The sequence below is a fragment of the Zalophus californianus genome, chromosome 4, assembly GCF_009762305.2.
Source record: "Zalophus californianus isolate mZalCal1 chromosome 4, mZalCal1.pri.v2, whole genome shotgun sequence".
NCBI lineage: Eukaryota > Metazoa > Chordata > Mammalia > Carnivora > Otariidae > Zalophus > Zalophus californianus.
Window position 1 is genome coordinate 95,690,288 of NC_045598.1, and position 18,360 is coordinate 95,708,647.

At 38.6% G+C, this 18,360-nt stretch overlaps 1 protein-coding gene across 3 annotated transcripts in view; it reads left to right on the forward strand.

Moving 5' to 3' along the window:
- The window catches only part of MAGI3 (membrane associated guanylate kinase, WW and PDZ domain containing 3), a 237,322-nt gene that overhangs the window by 184,975 nt on the left and 33,987 nt on the right, over positions 1-18,360 (forward strand). For all 3 annotated transcript variants that reach the window (XM_027610097.2, XM_027610105.2, XM_027610111.2), the window contains exons 7-12: positions 1,623-1,680; positions 5,811-5,905; positions 11,381-11,569; positions 13,961-14,566; positions 15,800-15,831; positions 17,877-18,033. In XM_027610097.2, coding sequence (XP_027465898.1) covers positions 1,623-1,680; positions 5,811-5,905; positions 11,381-11,569; positions 13,961-14,566; positions 15,800-15,831; positions 17,877-18,033 — 1,137 coding nt within the window. The remainder of the gene's footprint in view (positions 1-1,622; positions 1,681-5,810; positions 5,906-11,380; positions 11,570-13,960; positions 14,567-15,799; positions 15,832-17,876; positions 18,034-18,360) is intronic.

The window sequence follows — 18,360 nt, forward strand, 5'->3', positions numbered from 1 at the left end:
CTATTAAAGAAAAAAAATCTCTTTCATGGAGGAGCCTTAATGGTAACACTTTGGTAATATTATTAAAGAACATTTTTTTTACAGATATAATCCAACAAATACTCTTCTCCCCATAACAGTTACCTGATCATAAAATATTATACCTACTGAATTGACAGTTATTTGCTTCATAGCTGTGGAGGATCAAAGTGAACTGAAGTGTCTCAGTTCTTCTCAGCTGTTTTATTCTGTTTTCACATAGCCATTTTCAACTGTCCCCGTCTTTTCCACCTTAGACATTTCAACCAGGTCCTTCAAAGGAGAAACCACAAAAACCCACCAAGCTTCAAAACCACCAGTCAGTCAATACACACACACACACACACACACACACACACACACAGGCAGAAAAATATGATGGAAAAAAAGGGGTGAAGGTGATTCAGAGCTTTTCTCTCCTTTTATTCTGGATGTGAAATAATTTTATTAGAGCATAATAGTTTGTACATGACATTTTTACTTACAAAGTCAGTGCATCAAAACTGCGGCTAAGTAGGAGAAAATTAATAAATCTTTGGATATAATCTAAGCCTGTTTGCTGTCTAGCATATATTGCATGCGTGTGCGTGTTGCATCCTCAGAGGAAAACACTTTAAAAGAAATTGAAAATGAAAGTATGGATCATCATAGTGTATAACTGTGGGTTTAAAAAAAAAAACAAACTCCTTCTTGCTGGGCTCCTATGTATAAATTGTTAGCACTAAAACCACCTGCTAGGAACATTCCTGCCAACTTAATCCAGGTCTAATAAAATGATTCTTCAGAAGCCTTAACTTGGAAAACAGAGTGGGAAGGAAATGAGGATTCTTTCTTGACAGAGTCAGTTTCTATTGGAGAGACCAGATTTTTTTTTTTTTTTAAGCTATCAGAAATTCAGCTACCTTCAGTTTTTCTGGGTATCTTTCATTGGTCAGTTACCTGGAATGAGTAATATGTAATAATCCTATGTAAGATATTTCTTTGTTACCAGACACAAATATGGATTCTACACAAGGCACTGTGGTAGTTATTCCACATTTTCCTCCCAAAGCTCAAGTCAAGTTCATGCAAGGGAGAGTAGGTATTTTCTTAGATTTTAAGGAAATCTCAGTTGCTTACCTGAAATGAAAAAAATCCAAGGCTGGCCTTTTTTTAGGGGGAGGAGTGGGGCAGAATAACAGAAATAATTGACAAGTCTTATTTATACATGGAAGAACGGAACAAGCAGCACTGCTTGTACTGAGCTAGAGGGTTAAGTGTGTCTTGCACCGGCATTATCAAGCTGTTTAAATGAAGGATCTACACCAGATGATTTTTTAAATAATTAACATTTTTATGGCTTCTGATTCAGGTAAACACTTTTGAGTTGAATGTCATCTTTTGTTCTGGGCTCCTAATTACTTGCTGAGACACTCACTAGCTATTGAAGAAGTCACTCAAACTCAAACCATATTTGTTCTTTGAAAGCGAGTCCTCAGCTTTCTGCCGGTCTCCCAAATATGAGTGTCATGAAATAAAAGACACTTAAATTCACTCATGGTGAATACTTCCCTGTTGGTTTCGAATCTGGCTTTTTACTCCATTTCCTTTTTTTTTTTTTCCAGAACTTCCTTATGGCTGGGAGAAAATAGAGGACCCGCAGTATGGGACATACTATGTTGAGTAAGTTTGTTACCTCAGTTACTATTCTCCCAAACGTTTTCCCTTCACTGTACAGCTTTAGGGAATCACCCGAATACAACACTTTATGTTTCCACAATCCAGCTTTCAAGTTTTTCCACTAGGGGAATTAGAAGTAGGGGCAGTGAGCATTTACTTCAGTGGGTCGGGGCTCCCCAGAAGTTGGCTTTGAAGTAAATAGAGCAAGAGGGAAGTTACCATGCTGATGAATAGCTAGAAGTGGTCACCATTACTACCACGGCATCTAAAGAGAAAAATAGTATATAGAAAACTGTGAAATGAGGGCATGGACTAGATGAAATGTTAAGGTCACTTCCAACACCACAGAGAGCTATTTGGTCATGAAGGCAGCGAAAGCACTCTAAGGGCAGTGAACCGTAATGATCCAGAGTTTTGGAGTACAAGATTAGAAGTGTACTGTCTTTTAGGGCGTTAATCAAGGAACACTTTGGGGGGAAGAGAGTTGCTTCTTACACAGCTGTTATGGTTAAATTTAAACATAAGTGTATGTCAGAGTGGAGCACCGAACACCTGCCTGTGTTAGAGAAATCAGCGTCCTCGGATTTTTCTTTCCCTTTTCTTCATTTATCCAGTTGCGACGTTGTTATGATGAGGGATTGCTTTCTTTCCAAATGCTATAGGTAGAATTTTGACCTCAGGCAAATAACCACATCAGAAACGTTGCTACTGTGTACCTAGAAACTAGGAGTCTGGACCTACTGCCGAGGTAGTGAAGGCCAAATATCATTACCTGAAAAAGTAGCAAACATGGGACTCTTCTAGTTTTATGGTTGCTTATTAATTTTTCATCACTTTTTGGTGTAAACAAATGCCCTTTCCTAGTATTTATCTCTATAGTAAGTATCTCTGACTCCTGTTGTGACTCTGGTCTTTTTCTTTTAACAAAGTATTCTTGACACACAATGTCACATTTGTTTCAAGTGTACATCTATATTCTAATGTGTAGATTGTTCTTTGAGTCCCTGTGGCTAGAGTTTTGGAATGATTTCTTAAAATCTAACTTGAACCCTAGGAAAACAACTCAGTTTGACCCTTAGGTATATAACTTCACAGTGTCAACACTTTGGTTCCTTTGGAAGACTCTGCTAATTTTATTTTCATTGTGTTAATGTCTTGCTGATAGTGTCATGTGAAAAGTAGATAGCAGCTCTTTCATTGCTGTTGTTTTTTTCTAAAGCATATTTAGTTAAAATAAAGAAACAATCATTTCTCAGTCAAAGGACTATTGGCGGGCCAACTGGAAAGGTTTTGTGGGATTTTCCCCCCTAGCTGTTTAGTCTGTTTAAATTTGTCTTCAGTAGACTATTAATTGCCATTGACACTGCTGAACATTTCTGCAGTAATGATTCTCATTCTCTTATTGTCCATTCCAAGTAAATTTGAATACATGGTCAAGAGGTGAAAGTCGTTTGCCTGTTATAAAATCTTGGGCTAAATGATCTGTTTCTCATTAAGCAAAGATATCATATTGAAGCAACGTCAGGGCGAATCCTGAAGTGACCTGCTCCCATTTGTCATGGAGCGTGTGTAAAATAGCGTGAATTAGGGGCAACAGCAGCAGCAACATGATTTTGTGTGATTGTTCCCAGAACGAGCTCATTTTACAGGAGGGTAATTTATTAGATTAAGAAAGAGCAGGCTGTGCTCAAGATGCACGTTAGTATGGAGTCAGCTGAGCTATGGAATGTGGCTTGATTCCCAGATTAGTCAGGTTTTGAATCCCGACCATAGTAATCTGCAGTGAGTTTACTGATGGAGATAAAAAGCTGTTACTTGAATGGCTACTCTTTGGCTCTCTCACTTTGTCAAACCAGATGGCACAATGATTGCTTTTGGCAGAGGCTTGTAGTAGTAACACCAACTGCAATGGCACTTTTTCTTTGCAAGTATTTATTTTCGGGGATGAGATTCTGAAATGGATTAATTTATTTTTGAAAGTAAAATTGTTCCAAAAATTTAATGGCAGGCCTTCTATAAGAATGCTTACATATTTAGAAATGTTGTCTTCTTTTATTGCATTAAATGTCTTGGTGTGCTTAGGTTTCAGAGTCAAAATATACATCAGTTTGAATATCTCAGATTCATCATGAAAGAATAAGGGTTTTGTTTGTGGAGGTGAATTTTTAAAATCCACCTATTATACACAAAATGTTAATGCAGATGACATTCCAAGTTATATATCCTATATTTAGTCATGCTTCTTTGCTACCCGTGTGTAATTTTTCCGGTAATCTGTGAGATTCTCCTATCTTACTTCCCATAGCTAGTTATATGGAAAACAAAATCTCTTACATCTTAACAATATTGTGAATATAAGTAACTAAATGAAAAGGAGAATGTTTTAACTTTTATGTTTTGTTTTGTTATTTGGGTAGCGTTTTAATCTAAGTAGTTTAAGGTGAGACATGCAATTACTCCCTGCACTAAAATCTTACATTCTTTTGTCAAAGAATTTTCAGGAAAGGGATTACTCACTTGCAGACTGCTGCTCTCCTCTCCCACACATTACAAAGAGTATAAATACAAATTACTACTTCTTATGTTTTAATGCCTAGGTGGCAAAATGAGTCATTCCAACTGATGACGTTAAAGTGAGCCAGGGTTTATTCTAAACAGGTTTATTCTTTTCTAAGTGTCACTTTCTGGTGGTTTTATTCTTTCAAGAATATGTAAAATCGTAGGTACTGACATGTAAAACTGACATTTTACATGTCAGTACCTAATAAATGATGTTTAAAATGGTCCCTAAGTTAATACCAAAGATCTCCATTTTCCCAGAGGGTTTAACAGTTAAAAAGCTCCCCTTGGTAGGAAGCAGAAGCATACTTGAGTTTTAGTGAAATCGCAACCCAAAGAATTTCAAGTGGAACTTGCCGTGTTTATAGAACTCTGAAACTAAATAACTACATCTGTTGCAGAGTTAATAATGCACTAGAAGCCTAAATGACATAGAGAAAACCAGCATTCATTGCCCTCACGGGTCCTTGCTACCCTCCTCCGTCACCACGATTAATGTTCACAGATGGCAAAGTAATTATCCAAGTTGTATGACTATTTGTATGCAAATTTTGTAATATTCAGCCTATCTAAAGGCAGTCATAATCTGAGATTCTCATGATTTGATGTTTGATTGTTGGTATTTGCTAATGTCACTTCTCATTAAAATGAATTCTACTGGAAAATGCTATCAGTTGGCTGAAATATATTTGTACCATGGAAGTGCTAGAATGTAATTCCCATTGCTTCTGTATCAGAACCTATTTAAATAACTTCTGTTCAGTAGTTGCATTCTTAGCCAACTTCCCCTTGACTGATTTGCCAGACCAACCAGTGCTCTGCTCCCCCAGTGAAATATCCTGTTGCCCATCATGTATCGACTCTTGTTAGCCAATCGCTCAGCCTTGGTCTCCGCATGCTGTTCTGCTTTCCCCCACAGACTTGTGTGCTTTCCAAGGCAGTTGTGAATGCTCCCAAATCAGAAATACCAGTTAAATTTATATTATGATTATGTAATTATTTTAATTATTATATAATTATGAAAAAAGTTGAGTGTGGAAGAGTTGTTCTACAATACAAATTGGTAAAAGCAAATCTCTCTCTCAGTTGTTCTGCTTAACTGATGTGGGTGAGTCAGTTGGGAAAATAATAGTAAAATTCAAGAAAGCTTCTATACTCAGATTTTTCCAAAAGCATCTTTACAGCTACTTCATTTTAAAGAAACTTGAATTAAAATCCTCCTACCATTAACTGCCTTTTAGAAAATGAACTGATCCATTACCAACTGTTCTGATTGCATTAGATGTGAGGGCGTCTCCTACCGTTTTGAAAACTATTATTGGCTCCGTTGGGTACCTCGATGCAGAAGCTATAGTGAATGCTTCAGCAGCTTTCACTTTTAGGCATCTTCCGTGGGCCTTTCTTTAGTTGCCAAAAGTCCTTCCCCTACCATCTTTCAGCCTCTCTGAGTTCCATAGTCTAGAGGTACATGTTTGCCTCTTAACCTACGGGGATGGAATGGTATAACAGTCTATTCAAAAATAATGTAACTCTTTCATCTTAAACCAAAATGCCTTTTTTTCTACATTTTACAGTCACCTTAACCAGAAAACCCAGTTTGAAAATCCAGTGGAGGAAGCCAAAAGGAAAAAGCAGTTAGGACAGGCTGATACTGGGTCTTCAAAACCAGGTAGAACATTTTCCTCAATCTTTTCTTCTAAGAATGCCTTGTGAAATTTATATACTGAATTAATGAAAATAAGTTTGAACTTTTTATTGTTGAGGTGTTGAGGTTCAACAGAGAATGTCTAATTTTTGTCACTGTAAAGATAGGGAATAATCTTAATAAAACATCTAAATGTTTTGAGAATACTGTGATTTTCCCATGCTGCTTAGATGGAAAGTGTGAAATTGTTGGCAAAAGGTATTGAATAGCTTTGTTATGGGCTTGAGGTTGTAATATAAAGATTGCATTCTTTCTCAGTGTTTCAAGCCAGGACAGTCTGAGATCTCTAATCCATATGAGTTTCTCCCAAGGTAATGCTTAGGTCTAATGTCTGTAACCATCCAGGGTTCTTTATTAACTGATTGGCATAAATCCACCATATTTTTTGCCTGTATCATTGATTCTCAAGTGGGGTGGCAGGGCATCAGTAAATTCAGGATCATTTGGGGAATATTTTGAAAATACATAGGTTCTAACATTTTGATGAGCCTAGCTATGTGTATTTTGAAAAAGCTGCCCAGGAATTTCTTATATTCTATTCATCACTCCCCATCACTTCCCCCTCTTCCGTCTGTTCCAATAACCGGGGTTCTGTCTATAAGGTCATACTGTACTAATCAAGCCGACTCCTCACTTCTGTTGTCCATAAGAGAAGCACTTGTTTCTTATAGCTCCTCTTCAAAAACATAGTCCTGTCACTTAAGTTTTGCATTTGATTTAGGAAGCATTTTTATTTAACAAATATTTTTGAGCACCTACTGTATGCCTAGTGCTCTGCCAGTCACACGATATTCAAAAACGATTAGGAGTAAGAAAGGTCTTGCCCTCAAGAGTTCACATTCTGACGCAGGAAATTAATGGTTACCATATATGGTATTAGGTGCCATCCTCGGAGAGCAGTTAAATGTCCAGAGGGTGGAGCAGGTGTGAATCTCAAATGCATAACCTTGGATGAGTTCCCAAAACTCTGTGCTTCTGTTTCTTCATCTATGAAATAGGAATAAGAATAGTATTTACCTCTTTAGGTGGTTTGGAGCGTGCAAATTAATACGTGGAAAGTGCTTACAATGCTGTCTGGCAAATAGGGGCTGATAAATACTAGCTTTCATTGTTATTAGTAGAGATGTACATGTTGTATTAATAGAAACGTATTAATAGGTGGCATAGAGGAGGGAGTGCTCACCTCTCCTTTGGTGGAGAAAGTCAAGGACACAGGGAAGCTTTCAAAGCAGAGGACACAGTAGAAGTGGATCTTAAAATGTCAGGAAAAGTTAAATCAGATGGATGATAATTTTAGAGAAGCAAGAAGGCATGCCAGGTAGAAGAAACAGAATGTATAAAACCATAGGGGCATGAAAGGGTGGTCCAGGGCCCAGAGAACAGAGAAGAATGGCTAGAACATAGAGTATTTGTGGGGTAGTAATAAGAGATGAGGTTGTAGGGGGAGGCAACCACTAGAAGGAGTGAGTTTCAAAAAGAAGTTGAGTGTTTGTGTCCCATGTTGCTGAAAAGTCCAGAAGGCAGAAATTGAAAAATGTACACTGAGGTTGACAATGTGGAGGTCATTTGCAAAATCAAAGGGAAAAGAAGTAAAAATGCAGTAGAATGAAGAGGGAATGGTGGGTGACAAAGTAGAGACAGGGTACGGTCAACGGTTTTGATAGCTTTGATTGAAAGAGGGTAGACAGAGGACACTAAGTGGAGAGAAACATGAATCCCCCCTGCACATAAGGAAGCTGAGACTTTAGTAAAGATAAGCCTTTTGCTCAAAATCATAGTGAGTGTCAAGCCAGAATTTGCACTTAGTTTTACTGAGTTTAAATTCAGAGTTCTTTGTATTATCACATATAGTTCCTGAATGCCCATGTCTTCACATATCAAGGGAGATCTTCTCTCCCTCACTAAACTCTAAGCCTCTTGAGGGCAGGGAGCGTGTGCGCGTGCGTGCGTGCGTGTGTGTTATTAATCTGGATAACCAGGCACTCTCCTATGAGCTGGGCATTAAAAGGAGAATAATGACCCAGCCTTTGTCTTTCAGGAGCTCACAATTTAGGCAGGGAAATAGACACCTAATTTTAATACAGTATGATAGCAGACATAACAAAGGAGAGAGTTGGAACAAAGGAGAGAGAAATTAAATTTGGCTGTGGAGAGGGCAAGAAAAACTTCCTAGAAGTGATAGAAGTTATGCTAGTTCTTGAAGAATGATGGCTACCATTTATTGAGATACTGGGTCGGGTACTTGATTGGATGCGTCGTACACATCATCTCATCTAAGACTCAAAATATCTCTGCAAGGTTATTAATATTATGGTCCCCACTCAGATGCCTCCATGGCATCTGGTTAACAGTCATTGGATGCATCCATTCCAAGGAGATGCTTGCCACAAGGACAGGAGTACTCAAGTTTCTGAGCCAGGATGTATGTGTTTGTGCTCATCTACATTTATTGAGCACTTACTGTTTGTCAGGCCCTGTTGCCTGTGCTTCAGTGCTTGACCTAGTTTAATCCCTGTAACAATCCCATGAATTAGGTACTATTATCCCTATTTTATAGATGAAGAAACTGAGACTTTTAAAAGTTCTAATAACATTCCAAGATCACTCAACTAAATCCCACAGCTTGGATTTAAAATCAGGTATTTTAGAATCAAAGACAGTTTCTTTGTGCTTTTCTTATTCTCCCTTTGTTTAATTCTGATAAGACCTAATTCTGACCAACTTCTCATTAGCTTGGGCTGTTTTATATTAATACTTTGCAAAATTAGGTATTAGCCAGAACTCCCCCTCCCCCTTTGCACATCTGGATCTCATCCATCATATGCCGATTTTCTAGTTTCACCCTCAGGAGCCAGTCTTATTCCAGCATTCACGAGGACCAGAGCATGAGATAGCTCACCAGAAGTATCACAATATTTGAAGTGTCACAATTAAAAACGAGAAAGGTACATTTCATCAGATTTTGTTCTCAGTTGCCTACATACACGGTCATTAAGCAGATGGTCTTGTCCACAACCGGTAGGTGACCCCAGTGGGCAGTCATAATCAATTTACACGACTGAATGGGCTTTGAATGTGGCAAATATTTTTTAAGTAATATTTGTTCAGAGACTGGTGGCTAGTTGGAATGTCAGAGGCTCAGCAAGAGCTCAGCTCAGCAGTACACAGAGAGATCACCAGGAGCAGGCTGACTGGCCAAGCTTCGAGAGGCCTCCCAAAATAGTGTTTATGCTGGTCAACACACTACCGTCTGGAGTCTAGTCCTCCACTTGGAGAAGCCCGAAATAGCTGATTTTCTTTTCTTTTCCTTTTCCTTTTTCTTTTTCCTTTTCTCTTCTTTCTTTCTTTCTTTCTTTCTTTTTTCTTTCCTTTCTTTCTTTCTTTCTTTCTTTCTTTCTTTCTTTCTTTCTTTTCTTTCTTTCTTTCTTTCTTTCTTTTCTTTCTTTCTTTCTTTTCCTTCCTTCCTTCCTTCCTTCCTTTCTTTATTTCTTTATTTCGTGTCAAGTGCTTTTATTTATAAGAGATCAGCAAAACTGGGAAGAATAGGTCAAATAAAGTAAACCTACTCCCACCGCAAGCCTGCCTTTGTCAGTATCTTCAGGTCAGCCCTGCCTCTTGAGGGAGCTGTTTACACTGCTCAGTCCCTGCCACCATATGGGGCAGCCCCAAAGATGACTCTTTTCTAACTGGCAACAGGCTTTATGTGTGCCTCTCAGAACCCTTTGCCATGAGGGGCAGCAGCAGCTATACGCAGATAACTCTGGGCTCGATACTAGTGCTGAGGGTGAGCTCTGTATGAAACACGTCACCTGTGTTGGTTGAAGTCACTAGGGAAATGAGTGCCAAAACCATGGTGAGATACCATTCATGCCCACTAGAGCGGCTAGAACCGGAGAGCACGCAGTAACCGGTGTGGGCCACGCCGTGGAGAAATCGGAGCCCTCATAGATGCCGGTGGAAATGTGAAATGGTGCAGTCTCTTTGGAAAAGTGTGGCAGTTTTTCAACACGTTAAACATAGTTACTGTAGGTTTATTGGTAACTGCTGCCCTTCCAGTCCTACTATGTACAGAAGAGGAATGAAAATGTATGTCCACGCAAAACCTTGTACATGAGTGGTCATAGCAGCATCACTCATAATGGCCAGAAAGTGGAAACAACCTAGCTGTCCGTCAGCTGAAAACTGGATAAGTAAAATGCGATATGTCCCTACAGCGGAATATTACTTGGCATTAAAAGGAATAAAGTACTCACACATGCTAAAATACAGATGAACCTCAAAAACATGACGCTCAGTGAAAGAAATCATTCAAAAGACCACATATTCCATGACTCCATTTATATGAAATGTCCAGATTGGGCAGAGCTGTAGACAAAAATAGCTTAGTGATTGCCTAACACTAGGGTGTGTGAGTGCAGGTCAGGGAGAAATGGGGAGTGGCTAATGGGCATGGGGATTTCGGGGCAGGGGGTTCCTAAAATTAAGTGATGGTTGCACAACATTGACTTGTACACTTAAAGTGGCTCAGTTATCATATGTGATTATATCTCAATAAAACTATTAAATATTTGGCAGCAAATGTTAGACCATTTTTTGAAACGTTAATTTAAACAATGCTTTGTACATTATTAATCGTACACTTAGATCTTTTCACGGTTCTCAAAAGTGCCCTAATGCAGCCAGAGAGGAGAGGAGAGGAGAGAGAAGGAGTTGTAAAAATTCATTATTTGCAAATATGGATCACTTTCAGTTTTAGGATCATCTGAGGAAACCTCTAAAAACAGGCTTTTCAGTGGAGCTGTGTTTGCTTTCTCCCCAAAGTATTCACTGAACACAAGTAAAAGGGAAAGAAACATGAAGCTATTTACTGATAGTTCAGGAATTCATGCCTTCATCAGATAGAAACTGAAGGCTGCAGAAAGCCTGAGTTGTGAATTATAAAAAGTTCTCGGTATATGTCAGTATATTCTTTTCCATAAGCGTGTGAGTTGCCTTCATCCTCCCAGAATAGTGTTTTCTCAGTAGAGCTCAGTAGATGCTTATTTAAATGAAATGTACAGCTGAATGGTGTCCAGGACCTTCAGGAATTTAATAATAAAGGTGGTCCTGCGGGTGTATCATTTTGACTTCATATGAAGGACTCTGGGTTAAAGAAAAAGTACAAACAAACAAAGCAATGAGGGGGAGATAAAGTAGGTGCTTTTACCTTTCAGATAACATAGAGAAGGCCTGTAAGAGACACCTGAGTCATTGGCTAAGTTTTTTTTAATAGTTTATGAATTTAAATTCTGTCTCATAACATTAAAGATTCTCTCTAATGTGCTTCCCTTTATGGTTTGTTATATTTAAGTTTATATAGACTCTCTTAAAGGTTGACTTTGAGGGCCATGTTCATTGTTTTTATTTTTGTTCTCAAACCCATTTCTCATTTTGGTACAGATATGGAAAAATCCCACTTTACTCGAGATCCCTCCCAGCTGAAAGGCATTCTTATTCGAGCATCATTGAAGAAAAGCACAATGGGATTTGGTTTTACCATTATTGGTGGAGATAGGCCTGATGAGTTTTTACAAGTAAAAAATGTGCTGAAAGATGGTCCTGCAGCTCAGGATGGGAAAATTGCACCAGGTAATGAATTTCTCAGAAAGATTTGAAGAGCAGTGATGCTGTATTAAGAACTACGGTGATGATGACTAACAACGTAATAAAAAAAAAATAATTAATTAATTAATTTAATTTAAAAAACTACAGTGAAAAGATTTCATTTACATATATATTTATAAAACTGATATATAATAAATATGTATTTACATATATAATAACTATATGTACATATACATATCGCTTATATATAGAGAGAGAACTAGATTACACTACTGGGGAGGGAGATTCCTGTATTAAAATAGTTATCCTCTAAATTCAATGCATACTAGTTTTGAGGAGGGCCATTTTTTATAAATAAGTGTACAACTAGAGAAAGCATATTAAAGGTATTGATTTTTTTGAGTAATTTGTATCATCTCGAGATAACTCCTCGAGTATGCTAAGATAAAGATTGATTAACCATCTCAGAGAACTGTTTGGTAGTTTTTCTTCGATGATGTAGGGTACTTTGGGAGCGATCTAAAATGTACCTATAATCTTTCTTGAAAAATGACCCATTGCGATGTTTATAGTGAACAAATGATGTCCCACGGTTTTTTTCTCCTGTTTTGTTTTGTTTGATTTCGTTTGGATTTTGCTTCCTTAGTCTTACTGGTTGTTAGTAAAATTAAACTCCTATGTTAAGAATTATAGACATGAAATTACCATTTTTACAGAGCCATATAAATCTGTCCTTTTTATAGTTTTCCCTAAGTCTTGGTAATTGTTAGATATTTTTATATGGCTGACAGTTTTTATGGCTGAGGGGGTTAGAGGAAGTTCAAGAACAATTACAGTTATGGGGGAGGCTTGAGCACTTTTTCCTAGAAGGATGTTACTATGCCAATAGGGTCGCTTCTTAGACTATTTGCTAATGCAAATGTGTCCCCCCATTTGGACGATTCAGTTGCCATAGTATTTTTGATGGCACATATCAACTTATTTTCATTTAGGATATGGCATCTCTCATATTATGCTTTCCCACTTGACTTAAAACATGAAGCTTAAAACAAGAGACTTAAGACTTAAAACAAGAAAAGTTAAAATAATCAGAAGTTATATTTATAAGGAAAATTATTTGTGCTCTTCTTTATGACTTTGTAAGATTAACAAACTAGAGAGAGTAAAATTACTAGTAAAAATTTTTAAGCTCTCAGTTTCGACTTTTTTTTTTTTTTTTTTTAACATTTTGTCCACAAAACACATTTGGTAGTTGTTGAATGTGCTGTCAGGGTTTCATAATATAGATGCAGATTTGTCTAAAACTGATGTCTAATTTGCATAGCAATACAATACTTCCATGGAAATTAACTTTTACTAGGGGAGGGAAAGTCTAAACTTTTACTAGAGGAGGGAAAGTCTAAACTTTGTTTCTTATTAGTCTGATTTCTGTGTCATCTTAGATTATGAAACACATTCCTGCACACTTTAACGTTTGTTTTTAAATACCATTTATGTTGATTTTTTTCAGGCCTACATGCAATCAGAACAAATTAAAGCACTTTATTTGGCAATAACCTTTTAAATATTCAATATTCAAATAAAAGCAGCAAACAGATGAGACATTAGAGGGCAGGTTTTTAAAGTTAAGGCTGCATTAAAAAAATTCACCACTGATGAATGTCAAATAATAATGATTCTGCCACAAGGTGGTCGTAATAATGTAAAATCAGGAAAGCAAAACCAACTTCTACAAGAATTCGTTTAGCTGACTTTTCAATGTCTTAAATAATACATTCTTTGCTTGTGTTGGATTCTCTTGTCGCTTGTTTCTCCTTTTGAAATCTGAAATTACAATAAATTGAAAATCTCTACGATTAAGAAAGATGTCAAAGGAACATACATTCATAACGTCACATTATTCTAATCTTCAGCCCTACATTCTTCAAACTAGAATGAATTTTTAAGTACCCTGTAATTACTGGCCTCTTAAAATCAAGAAATAGAAGGTGGTATTGAAAGATCGCCTGTTTGTACAAGTAGCTGATGGAGTTATTTGCTCCTCTTCTATGTACTGAATACCTGCTGCCATGAACCTGGCTTTGTGTGGCCGCTTGGGTATGACTCAGAGGATATACTAACAATGACAGTATGAATCCACAGTTTTTTTTCAAATGATTCCCTTGAGCTTGAGGTCATCACTCTGCTGCAAAGATAATTAAGGTTTCATACATTTATATTCTTTTTAGAGAAGAACCACAGAAGGGAGAATGACGTGTCTGTGTTCGAAATCTGTCTTTTCAGCAGTTAATGAATAGTAAGAGGTTTCCAGAATTCAAATTTAGATGATAAATTTATTTTTGTCCCACCCTGCCCCAACAAAACATTAACTTACTTGGTGGTTTTAATATTTTTAATACGATTATGTCTTAACAGGTGATGTTATTGTAGACATCAATGGCAGCTGTGTCCTTGGTCACACCCATGCAGATGTTGTCCATATGTTTCAATTGGTACCTGTCAATCAGTATGTCAACCTCACTCTCTGCCGTGGTTATCCACTTCCTGATGACAATGAAGACCCTGTTGTGGACATTGTTGCTGCTACTCCTGTCATCAATGGCCAGTCATTAACCAAGGGAGAGACTTGCATGAATACTCAGGATTTTAAGTCAGGAGCAGTGGTCCTGGACCAGAATGGAAAGCCGGGACCCACCTTGATCAGTGACCGTCTCAATGGACCATCGGACCCGAGCGAGCAGCGAGCATCCCTGGCATCATCGGGCAGCTCCCAGCCTGAACTAGTGACTATCCCTCTGATTAAGGGCCCTAAAGGCTTTGGGTTTGCAATTGCTGACAGCCCAACAGGACAGAAGGTCAAAATGATATTGGATAGTCAGTGGTGTCAAGGCCTCCAGAAAGGGGATATAATTAAGGAAATTTACCATCAAAATGTGCAGAATTTAACACATCTCCAAGTGGTAGACGTGCTAAAGCAATTTCCCGTAGGTGCAGATGTACCATTGCTTATCTTAAGAGGAGGTGAGTAAAAGCACAAGGAAAAATCTTCATTGTTCATGCATTGGTATCTGTTAATCGTCCTTCCTTCCAGGGCAGAATCTTTTTCCCCAGCAGACTTAACTGGTAATTAGTGTGCCTTTTCCTCAAGGTTCTGTCTGACTGCTTCCATAAGCAGTATCTTTTGCAGCAGCTTTTTTAGTTATTAGTGGTTTCATTCGTGTCCATTACGGATTTTCTTTCCTCTATATTCTTTTTAAAATTAATCTGATTTATGGCTTTAGTGATTAGAGAGAGTCACAGTATTGTGCTACTTCAGATGAAATATATCCTCTTAATTTCATTTTCTCTGTTGATGGCAGTAATAGAAATTGACGCTTTCCACTGGTGGTTCTTCATCTGGGCCTCTGATGTGCTGAGGATGTTTTGAAAGAGCTAGCATCTCTGTGAATAAGCAAAATGTTGGATGGTGTGTAATCGCTCTGTAAAGCAATCATGGTAGTTCGTGCTCACGAAGCTTTTCTCTTAAGCTTTAGTCTCTGTCCATAAATGTTAGTTAAACCCCACAGTCCTCGTGTGAGAGAAATATAATTTTTATTTTCCAGGGTCATCAGCTGACCTGAGCTGCTCGCAGACATAAATCCAGGTCCAAGGACTAATCATAAAGTTGCATTTTGATGGGCTTTCTTAAATCCCTACCTATGAATGACTAGTATTTTAAAGAATAAAATTTAGCCCTTCACCCTTCTCTCTCTGGCTTTTAGTTTTCATTTTTGAGGCAAATGAGCAATTTAACTTCATTGGGATATTTTTCACTTTTCTCACTTCTTTGAACTATTTTTGTTTCTTCTCTGGATGATATGGTAGAATGTGCTCAGAGTAAGGGGAGGATCTCTGTGAGTGCTGGAGAGTTATCCAGGATTCCAACACCTTTAACAAAGAGACCAGGGTTTGGTGTCAGACAGGCCTAATGTCAGTTTCCTGCCTTGCTACCTGTTCTATGGTATGAGGAAGTGATGTAATCTGTTTGAGTCTTCGTTGACATGATCTGTAAAGTGGTAGTAACGCTTATGCCTTAGAATTGTCGCAAAAATGAAGTGAGATAATATATGTACCAAGGCCTGGCACACAGCGGGTGTTGGCCATAGAATTTACTAATCTACTAAAAGTCGAAGCTAGTTTTATCATAAACATGAGCAGTATTTGTGATCTGGAAATGTTTCCTCTGTTTTTAAAATCTGGCTCATTTTTTTTAAGGTCCTCCTTCACCAACTAAAACTGCCAAAATGGTGAGTATACAGTGGTCCTCACATGCTTCTTCCGAACACAGCGAGAGAGATACGGTGTCCCCTTCCATAATAGCAGCGCTCTGTGGTGGTGATTATCCACTGGGAGAAGTGAGAAGGCATCCTGCCCTGGGCCTGTGTCAGAAACTCTGGGAAAGCGTGTGAGGTAGAGAGGAGGCGTGCTTTCCTGGTTAAGTATTTCTACCGAATGCTAGCGGCCCATACTGCCAGCAACCCTGTCCTCTAAATGGTAAAGCGTGAAGACACCAAAGTGCCCACTTTTAGAAGTCCTTCTGCTTTCTTTGTGTTTCAGAGGAGCAAGGGTAAGGAAGTAGCTACGTGTTAGGGCAGAGAATAGATCCTGTGACATCTCCCTGACGCCCAAAGAGAAGGAGCGGTAGCTTCACATCATTTCCTGGGGACATTAAATACCCACATTGAGATAACCTTCTCACAATGGACTACACCAGACTTTCTAGAATAACTGTGGCCTCTGTGCTCAATTTGCTTGTTATCAAAGTGATAGGCTGTCAGACTTGTAACAGTGTTTTCTTTGGCATTCTTCTGAATAACTGAGTAGCCTATTTAAGGACCTGTATAGCAAATGAGATCTAAAAAAGGGTACAGCAAACAGTGCCAGGAAAGAAAGTGGGCTAGGGGCAGACGTGTAGCTGCCAAAATATCCACAATTACGTGGGTCTGGCTATAAAGACAATTATATATACAATCTTAATTTAGTTCTAGTTTGCTTGATTTGGAGTCTGTCATCTCGCAATGGAAAGATGGGCTTCCATAACCATCCACCATAGGCTATTAAAGGAAAGACCAACTGATAGAAAATGGGTGAATTCTTTCTAATCCACCCAGTAGGATCCTCTACAAATTTGCTGTCTTATGGCTCAACAGGAAAGAAACATTCTGCACTTGTATAGACTGTACCACTTACAACCAGTGTGAACAGAAATACTTTTTTGCCCACGTAGTTAAAATTGCACTGTGTTTTTCTACGTTTCTCTGGTTCCTTTGGTCATTGTTTTTAACTCCCGTGCTACCGTTCTATTTCATAATGGACGCCAGTGCAGCCGTGGTGACCCTAATGTTTTATTACCAGTGACCTCGTGCTGCTCTGCCAGAACCCTAGGACATGTCAGGGGGAGGGGAGGAAGCTGCTCTCGTCTTCCTGCCACCCAACGGGGTGTGGGTCAGTGACTCTGGGACAGCACGTTGCAGGGACCGTCCTCACCCCACTCCCTCCTGCATCCTAGTCCGCATTTGTTGTTTTATAACTGACATCCCTAATCTGCCTCCCCCAGCAAGAATGCAGAAGAACAGGCTCTTCTCAAAACCATATTTATTTTCTCAGGCTGTTTATTGGATCCTTTTTTTTTTTCTTTTCAGATTTTATTTAAATCATTTTGCCTGGCTATTATTTTGGAAAAGAATGGGAAAAATACGAACATAATGCCCCTGGTTGCCTTTACCAGATTGTCCCACACAATTGTGCGTTTTTCCTTCATGTATTTGAATTGGCCATGCCGGGTTTTCATAGTGTCCTCTTTGTAGCCCACATTAGAGGTAACACTTCCTACTCCATTTTCTGAGCAAGAATGGCATCTCAAACATCTGCACTGGGAATTAAAGTGAGTGAGTGGGGATGTGGGGCGGATCAAGAGCTTCACGAGGCTGTTCACTTGGGGCCCCCCTCTTACCACACGCTGCCGCCCTGGCTTATGTCCTTGCTCATCTTCTTCTCAAAGTCCGTTTGTGTCTTGGGGGTGGAGGAAAGGGCAAGATCATGTAAACTTAGGACTAATTCAGGCCCTTCGGTTGACAGCAGTATAAATCTTTTCTAATTTAAGTTAAATATGTTTTAACCAAGGGCACACGGCTATGAAGGTAAATTCCTACAAGACTTTGCAGTGGCTTTGACCCTGCCATACCCCTCCTCACCTGTCGTCAGTTGACACATCTGGTTCACACAATAGTTTTATGAACTAATCGACCATCTGGTTTTCTAAAATACTAAGTAAGGCCCTTTTCCATTTCAGAAAACAGACAGAAAGGAACATTCAGGAAGTTTGGAGGCCATAAATGAGCCCATTCCCCAGCCTATGCCGTTTCCACCCAGCATTATCAGGTCAGGATCCCCGAAATTGGATCCTTCTGAGGTCTACCTGAAATCGAAGACTTTATATGAAGATAAACGTAAGTAGCTGTGCAATATTTCAGGACAGCATGTGACAAAATCACTTTGAATTTTCTAAAAACTGGGACCTTTCCATCTTTCAAAACCATATTGAAAAGTTATTCCTTCATCCCCATTTTCATGACTCTGGGCTTCTTCCATTTCTATTCAACATTCGTTCATCCATTTTTTTTCAAAACCAGGGATTAAGTACCTGCTATCTTCCTAACACCAAAGTAGGTGTTAGGAATATAGAGATAAATAAGTTCCATAGGCCCTGCGCCCAAAAAGATGATTAACCCTGAATGGAAAAGACAAATATGCAATCAAAGAAGTATGTATAAATA